The sequence below is a fragment of the Giraffa tippelskirchi genome, chromosome 11 (assembly GCF_054371585.1).
Source record: "Giraffa tippelskirchi isolate mGirTip1 chromosome 11, T2T-mGirTip1v1.2.pri, whole genome shotgun sequence".
Taxonomy (NCBI): Eukaryota; Metazoa; Chordata; class Mammalia; order Artiodactyla; family Giraffidae; genus Giraffa; species Giraffa tippelskirchi.
The window spans coordinates 3,126,924-3,141,420 of NC_137285.1; the positions used below are offsets into that span (position 1 = coordinate 3,126,924).

The 14,497-nt window shown below is 51.4% G+C and overlaps 1 protein-coding gene across 50 annotated transcripts in view; it reads left to right on the forward strand.

Moving 5' to 3' along the window:
• The window catches only part of MORC2 (MORC family CW-type zinc finger 2), a 39,317-nt gene extending 28,779 nt beyond the window's left edge, over window positions 1-10,538 (forward strand). For 10 of the 50 annotated variants that reach the window (XM_081542503.1, XM_081542464.1, XM_081542467.1 and 7 more), the window contains 16 exons: window positions 185-270; window positions 1,566-1,706; window positions 1,796-1,950; window positions 2,080-2,208; window positions 2,688-2,793; window positions 3,088-3,220; window positions 4,263-4,337; window positions 4,420-4,800; window positions 5,321-5,455; window positions 5,806-5,860; window positions 6,271-6,412; window positions 6,517-6,762; window positions 6,852-6,945; window positions 8,948-9,136; window positions 9,829-9,882; window positions 10,284-10,538. In XM_081542503.1, the coding sequence (XP_081398629.1) occupies window positions 185-270; window positions 1,566-1,706; window positions 1,796-1,950; window positions 2,080-2,208; window positions 2,688-2,793; window positions 3,088-3,220; window positions 4,263-4,337; window positions 4,420-4,800; window positions 5,321-5,455; window positions 5,806-5,860; window positions 6,271-6,412; window positions 6,517-6,762; window positions 6,852-6,945; window positions 8,948-9,136; window positions 9,829-9,882; window positions 10,284-10,352 (2,190 nt within the window). In that variant the 3' untranslated portion in view covers window positions 10,353-10,538. The remainder of the gene's footprint in view (window positions 1-184; window positions 271-1,565; window positions 1,707-1,795; window positions 1,951-2,079; window positions 2,209-2,687; window positions 2,794-3,087; window positions 3,221-4,262; window positions 4,338-4,419; window positions 4,801-5,320; window positions 5,456-5,805; window positions 5,861-6,270; window positions 6,413-6,516; window positions 6,763-6,851; window positions 6,946-8,947; window positions 9,137-9,828; window positions 9,883-10,283) is intronic. The other 40 variants (XM_081542510.1, XM_081542481.1, XM_081542484.1 and 37 more) reach the window with 6 other exon arrangements.
• The last annotated feature ends 3,959 nt before the right edge of the window (window positions 10,539-14,497 follow it).

Below are 14,497 nucleotides of genomic sequence, written 5' to 3' on the forward strand. Positions count from 1 at the left end.
TGAAGCAGAGCTTTTGAACTTGTCCCTAGTGAGGGCCCTTTTCTGCAGAAAGGAGCTAAATTTCCAGGTCTGCTCTTGGCGTCCACATGATTCAAAGTGAGACGTTTAGGCCTGTTGTTGTGACATTCCTAGCTGTGGCCCAGAGGCCTTCCTCTCCTTATCTGGTGCTGGCATGTGTCTCTAGGTGATGTTGCGACAGGTCCAGAACACAGCCATTACTCTGCGCAGGGAAGCTGACGTCAAGAAGCGGATCAAGGAGGCCAAGCAGCGGTGAGTGCTGAGCTGCCCGCGGGTCTGGTATAACCATGTACTTTTGTGTGGATGATTGACAGAGAGCTCGAGGACTCCCTCCCCACCCTGCTAGGTTGCCTTCTGTCACACATGGTTCCTTTGAGAAAGCCTTTAATGCTGTGATTCCTAGGAGGGGTTCCTGGCTCAGTTCCCTCCTGAGCCAGGGCTGGGTGGTCAGAACCAGCACCTTGAGTGGAGCACCAGCCTGTCCTCACTGGCACTGTCTCACCGTCCCTGCCCGCTTCCCTCTCTCGCCTCTGCTCTCTCCCCGCCTTCACTGTCCTTTCCCTCTTCCTATTTACTTTATCTTTTCACTGAAAGGATGGATAAAGTGCTCATCATATACAACTAGTAAAGTATAGAACGTGTAAGAAATACAATTGTAAACTTCCTTATACGTCTCCCACTTGGTGATACCGACTCTTAATTTTTATCCCTGGTTACAGATATAGAATAATGCTATAGGTTGAGTTTGTTCCTTTTCATCTAAACTGGGCATTTGTCGTGCTCATCACATGATCTCTGTGTCTGCCTGCATGTCTGGAACCTCTGCAGACTCTGGTCGTGAGTTCCTGCTTGCTTCTTGACCTCACCACAGGCCTAGGTGTCGTTTCTGTCTTGTGAGTCCGTCCACTGGTTGTCTATCTGCTTTTCAGTTTCCGTGATTTTGTTAACATCCCATGATAGATGTTTTTTCTTTCACGTGTTCATTGTTCTTGTGATTTTTTGTCTCTTTAAAATTAATCACTGTCACATTGGTGGAGTGTTTATGCAGATTGTAGTGAAAGTGTTAGTTGCTCAGTTGTGTCTGACTCTCTGTGATCCCATGAACTGTAGCTCTCCAGGCTCCTCTGTCCATGGAATTCTCCAGGCAAGAATACTGGAGTGGGTTGCCATTCCCTTCTCCAGGGGATCTTCCCAACCCAGGGATCAAACCCGAGTCTCCCACATTGCAGGCGGATTCTCTACTGTCTGCAGATTACCTTGTGTTTATTCCAAAGTACAGCTATCTTTGCAGAGATTTGCAGCAGCTTCACAGAATCCACTTCATTCTTAAATCTATTCCTGTTTGATACCAAAAGCCAAAGTCATTTGCTTTTAATTAGGGGGAACTAAGAGTGACTGCACAGTGCGTATCCTTACTGAATCTTAACAGGTTGCATATTGAATGCAAAGGCAAAACTTCTAAGTGTCTCAAGTTTCAGCTTAATCGTAAACACTATGGTGTGTGTTAATGGGTTGATCTGCTTGAATTTATCTTTTCGCCTTCTCAGAGCACTTAAAGAACCTAAGGAACTGAACTTTGTTTTCGGGGTCAACATCGAACACCGGGACCTGGATGGAATGTTCATCTACAACTGTAGCCGCCTGATCAAGATGTATGAGAAAGTGGGCCCACAGCTGGAAGGTGGCATGTGAGTGCTGCCAGGGGGCACGCCAGCATGGACAGGAGGTGGGAGGGCTTTGGCCAGTGGCTGACAGCCGTGTCTCCCTCCTTCTGCAGGGCGTGCGGTGGGGTTGTCGGGGTCGTTGATGTGCCCTACCTGGTCCTGGAGCCCACACACAACAAGCAGGACTTTGCGGACGCCAAGGAGTACCGGCACCTGCTGCGGGCCATGGGGGAGCACCTGGCCCAGTACTGGAAGGACGTCGCCATCGGTAGCGCCGTGCTCCTCCCTGCCAGCCCAGGGTCCTCCCTGCCAGCCCGGGGTCCTCCCTGCCAGCCTGGGGGTCCTCCCTGCCTGAGGGCCTGGCTCCTCTCCTGACACGTGGGTGTTTACTTTCCAGCCCAGCGGGGCATCATCAAGTTCTGGGATGAATTTGGCTACCTCTCTGCCAACTGGAACCAGCCCCCATCCAGTGAGCTGCGCTACAAACGGCGGAGATCCATGGAGATCCCAACCACCATCCAGTGTGGTGAGTTGGGTGTCACGCAGCTGGGTGTCCCAGCTCCTTTCCATTGTGGTCCTGTGCTGGTCTCCTCACTGCACCGACATTCAGGACTTTTGTCTCCCTGGGTATACCAGTCTGTCTGGTGATGGCCCTGGGAGCTCAGTCTTGGGACTGTGCCGTGCCCATGTGTCCCTCCTGAATGAGGCAGGAGGTCATCTAACCCAGTTTGATACCACATGGGTAGAAGTGTGAGTGATGACTGAGCCAGGATCCTGCTGGAAGGGGGAGAGGGCTAGGGCTGCTGAGGGTGTATGAATAGTTTCCGTCCTTGCTGGAATCACTGTCCCTGGGAAGTGACTGTTCTGTTAGAAAGGCAGAGGTGGAGCCAGGATGAGGATCTGTGTGTGGACAGTCAGGGGCATCTCTGTCTCGGGCCTGGCAGGAGGAGCCTGACTGTTAATGGCGGGCATGGCCGACGCTTGGGGGTGTTTTTTGTGTCACAGATCTGTGTCTGAAGTGGCGGACGCTCCCCTTTCAGCTGAATTGTGTGGAGACAGATTACCCTGACACTTGGGTTTGCTCCATGAACCCTGATCCTGAGCAGGACCGGTGAGCGCTTTTTCTAACAAGGAGTTTGTGGGCATCCCCCTGCACCCCTTGAGCTTTCTCCACCCTTCCACTATGCTTCTTGAGGTCACTGCTCTATCCTTACATCTCTGTCTTGCCGTGCATACTAAGTGCCTGGAAGTAGAAACAGAAGCGTGTCCTGCAGTGAGTATTAATTCTGTGCACTTGGGAGGTCTGAGGTTGCTCTGATGAGAAAGAGCATGGGTTGGCTGAGGAGGAAGGACCCTGCCCTACCTGGAACCGTCTTTCCATGCCTCTAGCACTTTCTCTTCACAGGTGTGAGGCTTCAGAGCAGAAGCAGAAATTTCCCTTGGGGACATTGAAAAAGGACCTGAAGACACAGGAAGAGAAGCAGAAGCAACTGACAGAGAAAATTCGCCAGCAGCAGGAGAAGCTGGAGGCCCTGCAAGTGAGTGGGCAGTGGGCAGATGGGCAGGGCCCCTCAGTAGCTCCTCTGTTCCCTCAGGCTCAGGTTCACCCTCCTTTTGAACCCATAAGCACTGCCCGAGTTTCCCAACACCCCCTTCTCCTATGCCTTGATTATTCTTAAAAAAAAAAAAATTGTATATTACAAAGAGGTCCAATTCATTTGGAATGTTTTGAAATACCCTATTTTAGAGGTAATCACCATTAACTTCATATCCAGCTTTTTATGACCAGTAGCATAAATACATGTATTTTTTATCAGAAATATGGAGATCATGACTTTTGTGTCATATCACATAGACATACATTTTCTTAAATGCCTAATTTTTTTAGGATAGTTTTCCAGAAGTGAATTTGAAAGAGTAAAAGGGTTTTAAAAATTCTGTGGATTTGTTTATTTCCACGTTATCTTCCAGAAGATGTATTATATTTTAGGTTTTTTTTTTAATACAAGTACTTTTTAAATGTTTTTGAAAATTTGATAAAAGATATACAGCTTATAATTTGAATTTCATATTTATAAAATTGAACCATTCTTTTTTCTTTTAAAAACTGCTTATTCTTGTTTTTTCCTTCATTGATTAGTCAGGGATTTTAAGATACGTGTGTGGCCTCAGCCTTTCATTGTGTTTATCACAAAAGCATCTTCCTTTCTGGCTTCTGGCCAGGCAGGTGCCCTCATCATATTGTGTGCCTCTGTCTGCTGAATCCCACGGGTCCTTTCTGGCTTTGTCCTTCAGGGATCTTCCATCTTCTTTGACTTGTTTTGTAGGAATTTAGTCCATTGATATTTTTCCCCAGTCTCTTGATTGCTGGAATAATCATGTAGAATCCTGTAATTTGCTAGTGGTTTACTGTCTGTGAGTTTTTGTCTTCTCAGTGAGCATATAGGAGGCTTGTAATAGTAAGACTGTGGTCCAGATGGTGTTTATTTGCCCACTGTCCCAGATAGAGGGGGCTCCAAAAAGATTTGACTTCCAAGCACCAGATACACAAACAATCTCCTCATCCTGTTTACCCTGCAGAAAACCACACCCATTCGCTCCCAGGCTGACCTGAAGAAACTGCCCTTGGAAGTGACCACCAGACCTTCCTCTGAGGTGAAGCCCTGGGGTGGTGGGGGCTCTTCTTGGGTGTCTCGTGCTGGGATTGGTATTCTCACTCTCTCTCAGCCTCTTTCAGGAACCTGCACGTAGACCTCAGCGTCCTCGGTCGCCTCCTTTACCCGCTGTGATCAAGAATGCCCCGAGCAGACCCCCTTCCCTGCAAGCTCCCAGGCCAGCCAGCCAGCCCAGAAAGGCTCCTGTCATCAGTAGTGCCCCAAAGCCTGCTGCCCCGGCCGCCCGGGAGGAGGCCAGCACTTCCCGGCTACTCCAGCCTCCCGAGGCAGCCCGGAAGCCTGCCAACACCGTGGTCAGGCCTGCGTCCCGGCCCTCCCCACCAGTGCAGCCACCGTTACCATCTCCCCAGCCCAACTCCAGGAGCCCTCGGGAGGTCCCTCCCCCCCGGGCTGTGAAGACTCCAGTGGTCAAGAAGCCAGAGCTGCCCACTAAACTCTCCCTGGTGAGCCGCTGCTCCTCAGCCCCACCCGCAGTGGTACAGGAGTGGAGGGGCAGTGTTGGTTGCCTGGGGGTGGTGCTTGGTGGAAATCTGGCTTCCCTGCTGCCCCTGCAAAGAAGAGGGATGCAGAGGCACTCGGTGGGGGCACAGAGCTTGTTGGTCCCCTGCCCAGGAAGTTCTCTGGTACCCCTCCGAGGTTTGGTACCCCACAGACTCGAGTCACCTCCACTGGCTTCTCCTGCTGTGGGCAGAGGGTGCAGCTTGGTGGCAGCCTTGGGGACAGCAGTGGTGGGGGTGGCTCAGTGAGGTGTGAACCGAGAGGCCCCTGCGGTGACAGCTTTGAGCAGAGGTCCTCGTGGGTGTTGGGCCTGGGGGTTGCCATGTCCCTCGTTGTGTTGGGTGCCCAGCCCTGGTGGGGACGGAGACCCACAGGCCCCTCTCTGAACGGCTCCTTTACGCCACATGGGCTCTCCCAGCACCTGAGGGGCTGAAAGAGTCCCTCACATTCCTGCTGCTTTTGCAGCAGGCCGCTCCTGGTCGGAAGCGGAGCCTCGAGGTCTCTGATGAGGAGGAAGCGGAGGAAGAGGCCGAGAAGAGGAAGGAGCGGTCCAAGCGGGGCAAGTTTGCTGTGAAGGAGGAGAAGAAGGACCTGAACGAGGTAGGTCCTCAGCCTCCTGGCCCCCAGGGTCTCTTGGCCCCCCCACCCCCTGCAGTCTGTGACACGAGCCGACTAGAAGCACAGTCCCTGGGAGGGTCTGGAGGCCGACTGGGTCTCTGCTCACAGGCCTGAGGTGACACCCACGCAGATCTGTGACATTCTGCCCCTTGCCTGCTCTGTTGTTCGAGGTTTTTGGAGGCAGGTGTGTAGATACTGAGAGAGTGGCTCTCCATGAAGCTCAGGCATTTAAAAGGCTGCCTGAGGTGGCATGAGATGACAGCTGATGACCCCAGGCGGACGGTCTGCTCTGCAGGCGCACTGGCGGTGTCTCTAACAGACTGTCCTTGCAGCTCTCAGACAGCTCTGGGGAAGAGGACTCGGCTGACCTCAAGAATGCTCAGAAAGGTAAGTTTAGGAGGTGCTTGGAGCCTGTGGGACAGTGGGAAAGGGTCCCTTGGTCAGCAGCACCTCATCGTGAAGGCTCTTGGAGGCTTTGCTGGCTCTGGGCTCTCATGCAACAGTGGTTTCAAGTGTTAATTCGGAGAAGCGTTCTGAGGCTAGCACACCCTCGTGTTTATTTTCAGCATTAGTTCCTTGGTGTTCACCTCTGGCCGTCACTCATCCTGCTGCTCTGGGGCACCCTTGTGAGGGGGAAGGGGGGGTGGGGGCCAGGGTGGCTGGGCTCCACGTCCCTGGCCTAGTGGGATCAAGCTTCTAGGGATTCCTGTCCCTGTGAACCTGGGTGGCCCTGCTGGGGTGGGGGTGGGGCTCTAGTCCATCCAGTTTTCTGACTCCAGCTCTGCTCCCACTCTCAGATAAAGGGTTGCACGTGGAGGTGCGTGTGAATAGGGAGTGGTACACAGGCCGTGTCACAGCTGTGGAGGTGGGCAAGAATGCGGTGCGGTGGAAGGTGAAATTCGACTATGTGCCCACGGACACAACACCAAGAGACCGCTGGTAACACCCCTTCCAGGAAGATGGGTTGACAGTTGGCCAGGGCAGGGGCAGGCAGCCCGTCTGGGAGCCTGGTACACGTGTGACAAACACTGGGTTCTCCCTAGGGTGGAGAAAGGCAGTGAGGACGTGCGGTTGATGAAGCCCCCGTCCCCAGAGTATCAGAGCCCGGACACACATCAGGAAGGCAGGGAAGAGGTGGTGATGGCGGCGTCCCCAGCGGGGGACTCGGTGGCCCGGCAAGCTGTAGCCACGGTGGAGCCCTCCACCTCGGACTGCGTCCCCATCGAGCCTGACACCACCGCCCCCAGCACCAACCACGAGACCATTGACCTCCTCGTCCAGATTCTTCGGTGTGTTAGCGTCCTGCTCCGGGACCAGTGGTGGCTCCCACCAACTCGGTGCCATTCTGATTTCCTGTCCCACTTTCCTTCTTGTTTAGGAATTGTTTACGGTACTTCCTGCCTCCAAGTTTCCCCATCTCTAAGAAGGAGCTGAGTGCTATGAATTCAGATGAGCTGATATCATTTCCTCTGGTGAGTCTGCCCACCCACCTTGGTGCTTGATGTGGCTTCCAGTTCTCAGTTGTGTGCTCCATTAAGTCTGTCAGAAGAGCATGGAGTTTTATCTCCATTCCACTTAAAGGAAGTGAGGCTAAGGGTTGAAGAAACTCAGGCTCAGAGGGGTTAACAGTCTGCTGTGATAGAGCCAAGATTTGAACCCAGAACACCTTGAGAGAACAAGGGTCTTGCTCTCCCAGGGTTCCCAGGAAGCTGCTCCACCTCAGTGCTCGCCCTTGGGTAGGCTGCAGGCGTCCTCTGCAGGTCCTAGGAACAAACTGCTGATAGGCCAGCTGGGTTGGCCTGCCATCCTCTTGTCAGCTTTGTTGCTTTTGGCTTCAGGCTGTTGCCAAATTCAGAGCATAGCCTGGGTGCAGTGGGATTTCTACAGTGGGCATGACCCAGGCCAAAGCATGGTCAACAGGAGTGTCTGAGCCTGAAATAGTCCTTTGGCTCACGCTTGTGCAAGGAGGTACCACTAATACACCAACTTAATAGCCTCCTAAGGGAAATGCCTAAAATAACTCAAACTTTAATTCTTCTCACTTTAGGGACACACCAAAACTCTAATGTCATTGTGTCTGTGTCAGTTTGTAACTGACCGTCCTATTTCTCATCATGCTGGGAAGGAGCTCCATGAAACCCTCAGGTGCCCTGCAAATACTAGATTCAAATATGTACTTTAAAAGTAACTGCATGTGAATCTGTAATGGCTTAAAAGTGAAAAAAATTTAAAAACATACAGGAATCATAGTTAGGCTCATGACATTGTATGTTAAATTTTAATACTGTTGGCACCTGCTTGAACATCTATCTTGAGCCACCAAGTGATAATTATTTTTTGTGCAGAACTTGAAGTTTCTGTTGCCATCTTGATTTACTAGGATATTCTAGATTGTAAATAATTAAATACTTCTAACATGTTTTAATGGAGAAGGCAATGGCACCCCACTCCAGTACTCTTGCTTGGAAAATCCCATGGATGGAGGAGCCTGGTAGGCTGCAGTCCATGGGGTCGCTAAGAGTCGGACAGGACTGAGCGACTTCACTTTCAGTTTTCCCTTTCATGCACTGGAGAAGGAAATGGCAACCCACTCCAGTATTCTTGCCTGGAGAATCCTAGGGACGGCGGAGCCTGGTGAGCTGCCGTCCATGGGGTCGCACAGAGTCGGACACGACTGAAGCGACTTAGCAGCAGCAGCAGCAGCAACACGTTTTAAAGATAGCAGTTAGGAGCCATTCAGTGCTAGGTAGCTCATAGGTTTTCACAGAAGTAAATAAATGCTATAGTTGGCGAGACTGCAGTGGTCGGCCAGACTGCTGGTTATGGGTTTGTGTTCATCAAAATAGCCTTTTCATTCTCACTAGTGACTCATGAGTAAATCATGATAACTTTGAAAATAAACATAGAGATACCTAAATTGTTTTTAATATTGAGATTCCATGTAACTTTCACTCAAAACAAGCGTTCTACTACTTTGAAAAGCCTCATATCTAGAGAAGCTGCTAGTTAACATTTCTACCCCACCGCTGGGAAGTTTCAGGTGCTTGGAGAAGATGGTGAAAAGTTCTATGCTGTATAAATATACTACACAAACATGGGGGTATCTGCTATCGATAGGAGCTCGATACATACTTGTTGGCTGTGACCTGGATGTGGATTGCTCAGAAGTGTTGTTGTGAAGTTAGGAGAATGGTGAGGATCATCCCTCATGTTTACTCACGGCTTGCGGTTTGCAGAGCTCTTTGCTAAGTGCTTCCTGTGTGTGATCCTGTCTCCACCCTCGAGGCAGTCCTGTGAGGTGGGCCTCAAGGTCTGTCTTCTCTGGAGCTGCAGAGACACTGGCTCCTGGGTCTGATATCCCTTCAGACCGGGCTTCCTGGTGCCGAGCCAGTTGGGGACACCAGTGCCTGTCTGGAAGGGCCCTGGGGACCCTTGTGAGCCCACGTACTTACCCGCTGGCTCTTCTCCCAACAGAAAGAGTACTTCAAGCAGTATGAAGTCGGGCTCCAGAACCTGTGCCATTCCTACCAGAGCCGCGCCGACTCGCGGGCCAAGGCTTCTGAGGAGAGCCTGCGCACCTCCGAGAGAAAGCTGCGTGAGACCGAGGAGAAGCTGCAGAAGCTGAGGACCAACATCGTGGCACTCCTACAAAAGGTGCAGGAGGTGAGCCAGTCCGCCCTCTCTTTGCAGCGGACCACCTGGTGTCTCAGGGAGGGGGGCCTGGGTACCTCGTGCTCCCTTCTCCCCACTCACAGGAATCTGGCCTGTGAATTCCAACACTGGCGGCACAGCATCCTGACCAGGAGGGCTGGAGGTGGTGCGTCTGCCTGGGCCTCATCCCAGCCAGACCCACGGTATCATACTTTTGCCCTTGTTTAGACACTGTGATCTGCAACCTGGTTTGAGACACCTTGGAGTAATGAAACAGACATTCTTGGTTTTCCAGATGAAGCCTGGATGGGAGTGGGTAGCCCACAAGCGGGGAATATCCTGTGGTCTCAGCCCTTCATCTGGGCAGGAAACTCTGGGGATCCCTGTCCTGTGACCCCTGGTGACCAATAGGGGCCCTGCTCTCACAGCACAGCAGGGGGAGGAGACAGAACTGTTGACGGCGGGAAGTGCCCTGAAGGAGACAGGAGAGAGCGGCAGGAAGCCACTGGACTAGCGTGTCAGGGGGGCCTCTGTGAGGAGGCGTTTGAGCTGAAGGCAGAACCAGTCGTGCTGGGGTGTGGTGTGAGCTGTGGGCAGAGGGAAGAGCAGGGCCCATGGCAGGGCTCTGTACCAGGTGGGAGGTCCCTGGACCGTGTGACGTGGAGACGTTTGCAGCCTAAGACGTTTACTTTGGTTGGTTGTAGGAGGGGCCGAGGTTAGAGTCCAGGACTCCACTGAGGAGGTTCCCAGTTATCTGGGTGAGAGATTCTGGAGGCCTGAACCTTGGATGGTGCCAGTGAGGAGGGAGAGAAGTGTCTGAGGGGAGGGAAGGAAACAAGGATGACTGTTCTAGTCTGTCTGAGTCCCTGAGTAGAGGGAAGGTTGCGGGGGGAGCCTGTACTGAGACGGGAACAGCCCAGGGTGGGTGGTGGTACCGAGCTGTTGGAGTGTTGAGTCTAAGAGTAAGGCTGGGGCAGGCAGGACCTGGGTAGGGGGAGGCGGGCGGGAGCGGGAGGACGGGGAGGAGATGGACGATCAAGAAGGGATGGCCTGACTGGGTGGAGGGGGAGAGGGCATGGCCTGGGCTGCAAGAAGGCTGGGGAGGCGGGCCTCCCACCACCCTGTGAGCCCCGGCTGACCCTGCCCTGCTCTGTTCCAGGACATAGACATTAACACAGACGACGAGCTGGATGCCTACATCGAGGACCTGATCACCAAGGGGGACTAGGGCCCGGAGCCAGAGATCAGCTCCCCTGCCCCTCAATGCAGAGCTTCTGAGGGTGGTGTTTCATTTATGGGTTGATGGACTTACCTTGGTTTGACTCACGGGATATTTGTGCTTTTGGCGGGAAAGAGACTCTGAGTCTTTGAATCTTCCACCCTAAGTTTATAAATATTTATTTTTTGAAAGAAACAACATGCTGTGCCTGCTGTGAGACCATACATTTTTTTGGTGACTCTTGGGCAAAGGACAGAACCAGGATGCCAAGTCTTGAGTTGCTTCTCTTGGCTCCTGGCTCCTCAAGATGTGGTGATTCCAGCGCCGTTTGGAAGTTGGAGAGGCTCCAGGGGCAGGGCTGGGGGAGGGACAGGACCCTTCCCAGGCTGGTGCTCCCCCAGGAGCTCCAATCCAGAGGATCTCCATGGGACTACGATCAGCAAGAGGCTTGGTGCTGAGGTGCTCCCTGCCTCATGGCTCTTACCTCAGGTCAGGGATGTGAGGGGTAGTCCGAGCGGTCGGTCTCGGTTGTGGCACTGTCCAGTCAGCTCGGGGAAGAAAGATCCTCCTGTTCAGCTTCCCCATCCACCACCTAAATTCTCCCTGCTGGACATTTCCTTAGCTAGCAATAGATGGTGAGGTTTCCTGCCACAAAAACTTGAGTCCAGGTTAAGGCATGGACAGATCTGACTGGTTAGACTGCTGACCTGGGTAACACATCATTTGCGTTCCGAAGGATTCCCCTTAGGAATCTCGTGTGTGAAGGAGCGCTGTGCTGATCTGGTGGTGGCCTCGTCTGCCGGTGTGGCAGGGTCCTGGGGAGGGCTGCTGCTTTTACTGCTTCCCCTTTGTTCGGCCCCACACGCCCTGTCAAGATCTCCGGTTTGGGGCAGAAGGGAGGAGGGGGTCACCGAGCCCCTGGCCCTGCAGGAACTCCAGAGACAGCTCTGCAGTGGGCACACCATGCCTTCCTCTGCCTAGTCACAGCCTCATGCTGCTGTGGTCCTCAAACAACTCAGGGTCAAAGACCAAGGCCAGAGTCGCCGAGTTTTCTATAATGGCCATTGGAACAGTTCTAGTTCAATTCCCCCCAACTCTCTCCTTACCCCCCTTTATTTGGGGACTTTGGGTTTTCTGAAGGCACAAGAACCATGACCTTGCCCCACTGGTCTGGAATTCTGACCTCTCGGTATGTTTCCAGTGTCTGCCCACCTCTGCTCAGCAGTGGCCACATGCCGCCCTGTGAAGACTGCAGGAGACGGGGAAGCGATGGTGAGGGAGGCAGGTCACGGGAATTGAGGTCTTCGCCCACTTGTGCACGTGGCCAGAAGTGCCTATGATTTGTGGGCTTGGGACTTCTCAAAACCACACCCTTGGGCAAGGGCTGTTCCAGAGAAATACCAGAGAGGCCCTGACCTCTTCCTCAGAAGATTCTCCAAGAGTCTTGGGGTTTCTTGAGCTGGTGGTTCCTATCCTGTCCAGCTCATTCTCTTCATCGCAGGCAGCATATGATCCACTTTTGTCCCCAAACTTTGTTTTAATCTAGATGGAAGCTGATTCTGCATTTTTACCAGAGGGTAATACTCAAGGTTTTTATTTACACACCTGTAATCAAAATGCAATACTATAAACTTACTGGCGAGACTCCTGAACTCAGTCTGTTTTCTTCTAGTAAAACCCAGCACCTTCCTCCTCTTCATTCTTTCCACCACTGTGGCTTTAAGCTGTCTTCAGGTTCTTCCTCATCTCCATTTTCATTGTCTTACGTCTTCTCTGTCTTTGACACCCACAGAAACTGACATACTGAATTTTGTAAATGTTTTAGCTTCAACTTCTAGGCGTTCCTACTTTGCTGTTTAAATCCAACCACACTACAGCGGTGCTGAACACAGCCTGCTTCCAGGCAGAGCTGTTTCCATTCTGGGCAGGAAGATGAGATGCAGGAACTCCCCTTCTCCCAAATTGGGTAACTAAGCTGCTTGGAATTGTCTTAACAGCTTGGGAAGAAGAGGATGGTCTGGAAGGTCTGCTGCAAGAAGGTGAATGAGCGCAGCGACCTGTTTTTATGGAGGAGGAATAGTTTTGGTTTTTCGTTTTTTTTCAGGTGACACACGCACATGATAAAAATCCAAACAGTGTAAAAGGCTGGACCATGAGAGCAAGCCCCCTGCCTCCCCCAGCCCCCAGTGCTCTTTCTCCCGAAAAAGAGGATCCATTCTGAGCAAATCCGTATCTCCTCTGTTCTGCCTATTTCTCACTTGGTAGATCTTGGGACTTGTCTCTGAAGAGTTCACACGGGTCTACTTTATCCTGACAACCACGTAGCATTTCAGTGTTTTGGATGTACTGTTATTCACTGGTCCCATTTATAGACATTTAGGTTTTTAATGTTTACAAAAAATTCCGTGATGACTGTGTGTGTGTACTTAGATCTATGTTTATATAGGATGAATTCCAGAGAGAAGTGTCTGTGTCAAAAGGTGGAGGCATTCCAGAAAAGACTTCACAATTTCAATCCCCACCTACAGTGTATTCCTCACCCCCCTCCTTGCCTGTCTGCAGCCTCTTCCATGTTAATCTGAAAGGTGAAAAGCCTATGGATTTTTGATTTGGTCTGAATGAATTTATGTGAGATCAATCATGTGTTTCTGGGACAGGGCTATAGTTCGGAGTCTTGGGTTAGGGACTTAAACCAAGGAGATCAAATCAGTCAATCCTAAAGGAAATCAACCCTGAATATTCATTGAAAGGATTGATGCTGAAGCTGAAGCTCGACACTTTGGCCACCTGATTTGAAGAGTCAACTCACTAGAAAAGACCCTGATGCTGGGAAAGATTGAAGGCAGGAGGAGAAGGGGACAACAGAGGAGGAGATGGTTGGATGGCATCACCAACTCAATGAACATAAGTTTGAGCAAACTCTGGGAGATGGAGAAGGACAGGGAAGCCCGGCATGCTGCAGCCCATGGGGTCACAAAGAGTTGGACATGATTTAGATACTGAACATCAAAATCAGATGAAAAACAAGGGGTGAGTTTTCTGGGAAATATCCACCTTATACCACCCCTTCAGCCCCTAAGTGTCCCATGGATTTAGCATTAAAAACCCCACATCGATACCATATTACTAGAAGACAAGGGTTGACATTGTTTACCAAAGGAAGGCAATGGATTAATAACAGGATGAGAGAAACTTGTTTCTCCTGCATGTGTCTGAGTGATACTGCTTTCTGGCTCCTCTTGTTGGGTCCAGGTCCCCTTGAAGACATGACTGTCTTTCAGACCTGTGGTTCAAGCAGTTTGGGCAAGAGTTCATGGCTCTATAGACCAACAAGTGTGAGACAGATAAAGCTCAAACTTCTGTGCCTTTTACATGGAGCACAGGTTTGGCTTGAGCGGGTGGTGCCTCCACTGGCTACTCGTCCCCAGTGAAAGGCTGTCCTGCAGGTAGACCAGGCTGTAAGGGACCTGTTGGCAGCTGCCAAAATGCCTGAAACATCCTCAAAATTCCACTGGAGGGTTCTGCCCTTTTTTGCAGGTGGAACCTCTGAGGATTCCTTTGGAAGGGCCACATTGCTCTTGGTTCCCGAAAAAAGTGGACAGGCAGCTTGGCCATGGGAGGCAGAGCTGCAGAAGAATATGCCTTCTCTGCTGCCATATTTCAGGGCTCTGCCTGTTCTCAGCACTGCTGGAGGCACCCTCTCCATAGTGAGCAAGACAGACTGGATAGAGAAAGTTTGGTGAGGGACCTCCCACTCAGCAATGAGCCAGAATGTTGCAAGCCTGTGTTTCAGTCTGGTAGTTTTCATCTAGTAACTTGCAATGTGCCAGCCCCAACTAGGACTCCTGATGGGTCCTGCAGAAATTTTCTTTCAGTTCACAAGGTGTCAAATCACTGCCCATATGGGCCCCCTTTTTTTCTCTAAAAAGAATTGGATGACAGTAGAAGTTTTCTGACTGACTAAGCTGAATTCACCAGAAATTTATCCAGAGGCCCACAGAGGTGGCGAATAACTGAACTGGTCTCATAGCAAGGAGAGACAAGAAAGCCTCCTTAAGTAAGAGGAAAACAATAGAATGGGAAAGACTATAGGAATCTCTTCAAGAAAATTAGAGCTACCAAGGGAACATTTCATGCAAAGATGGGCACAAGAA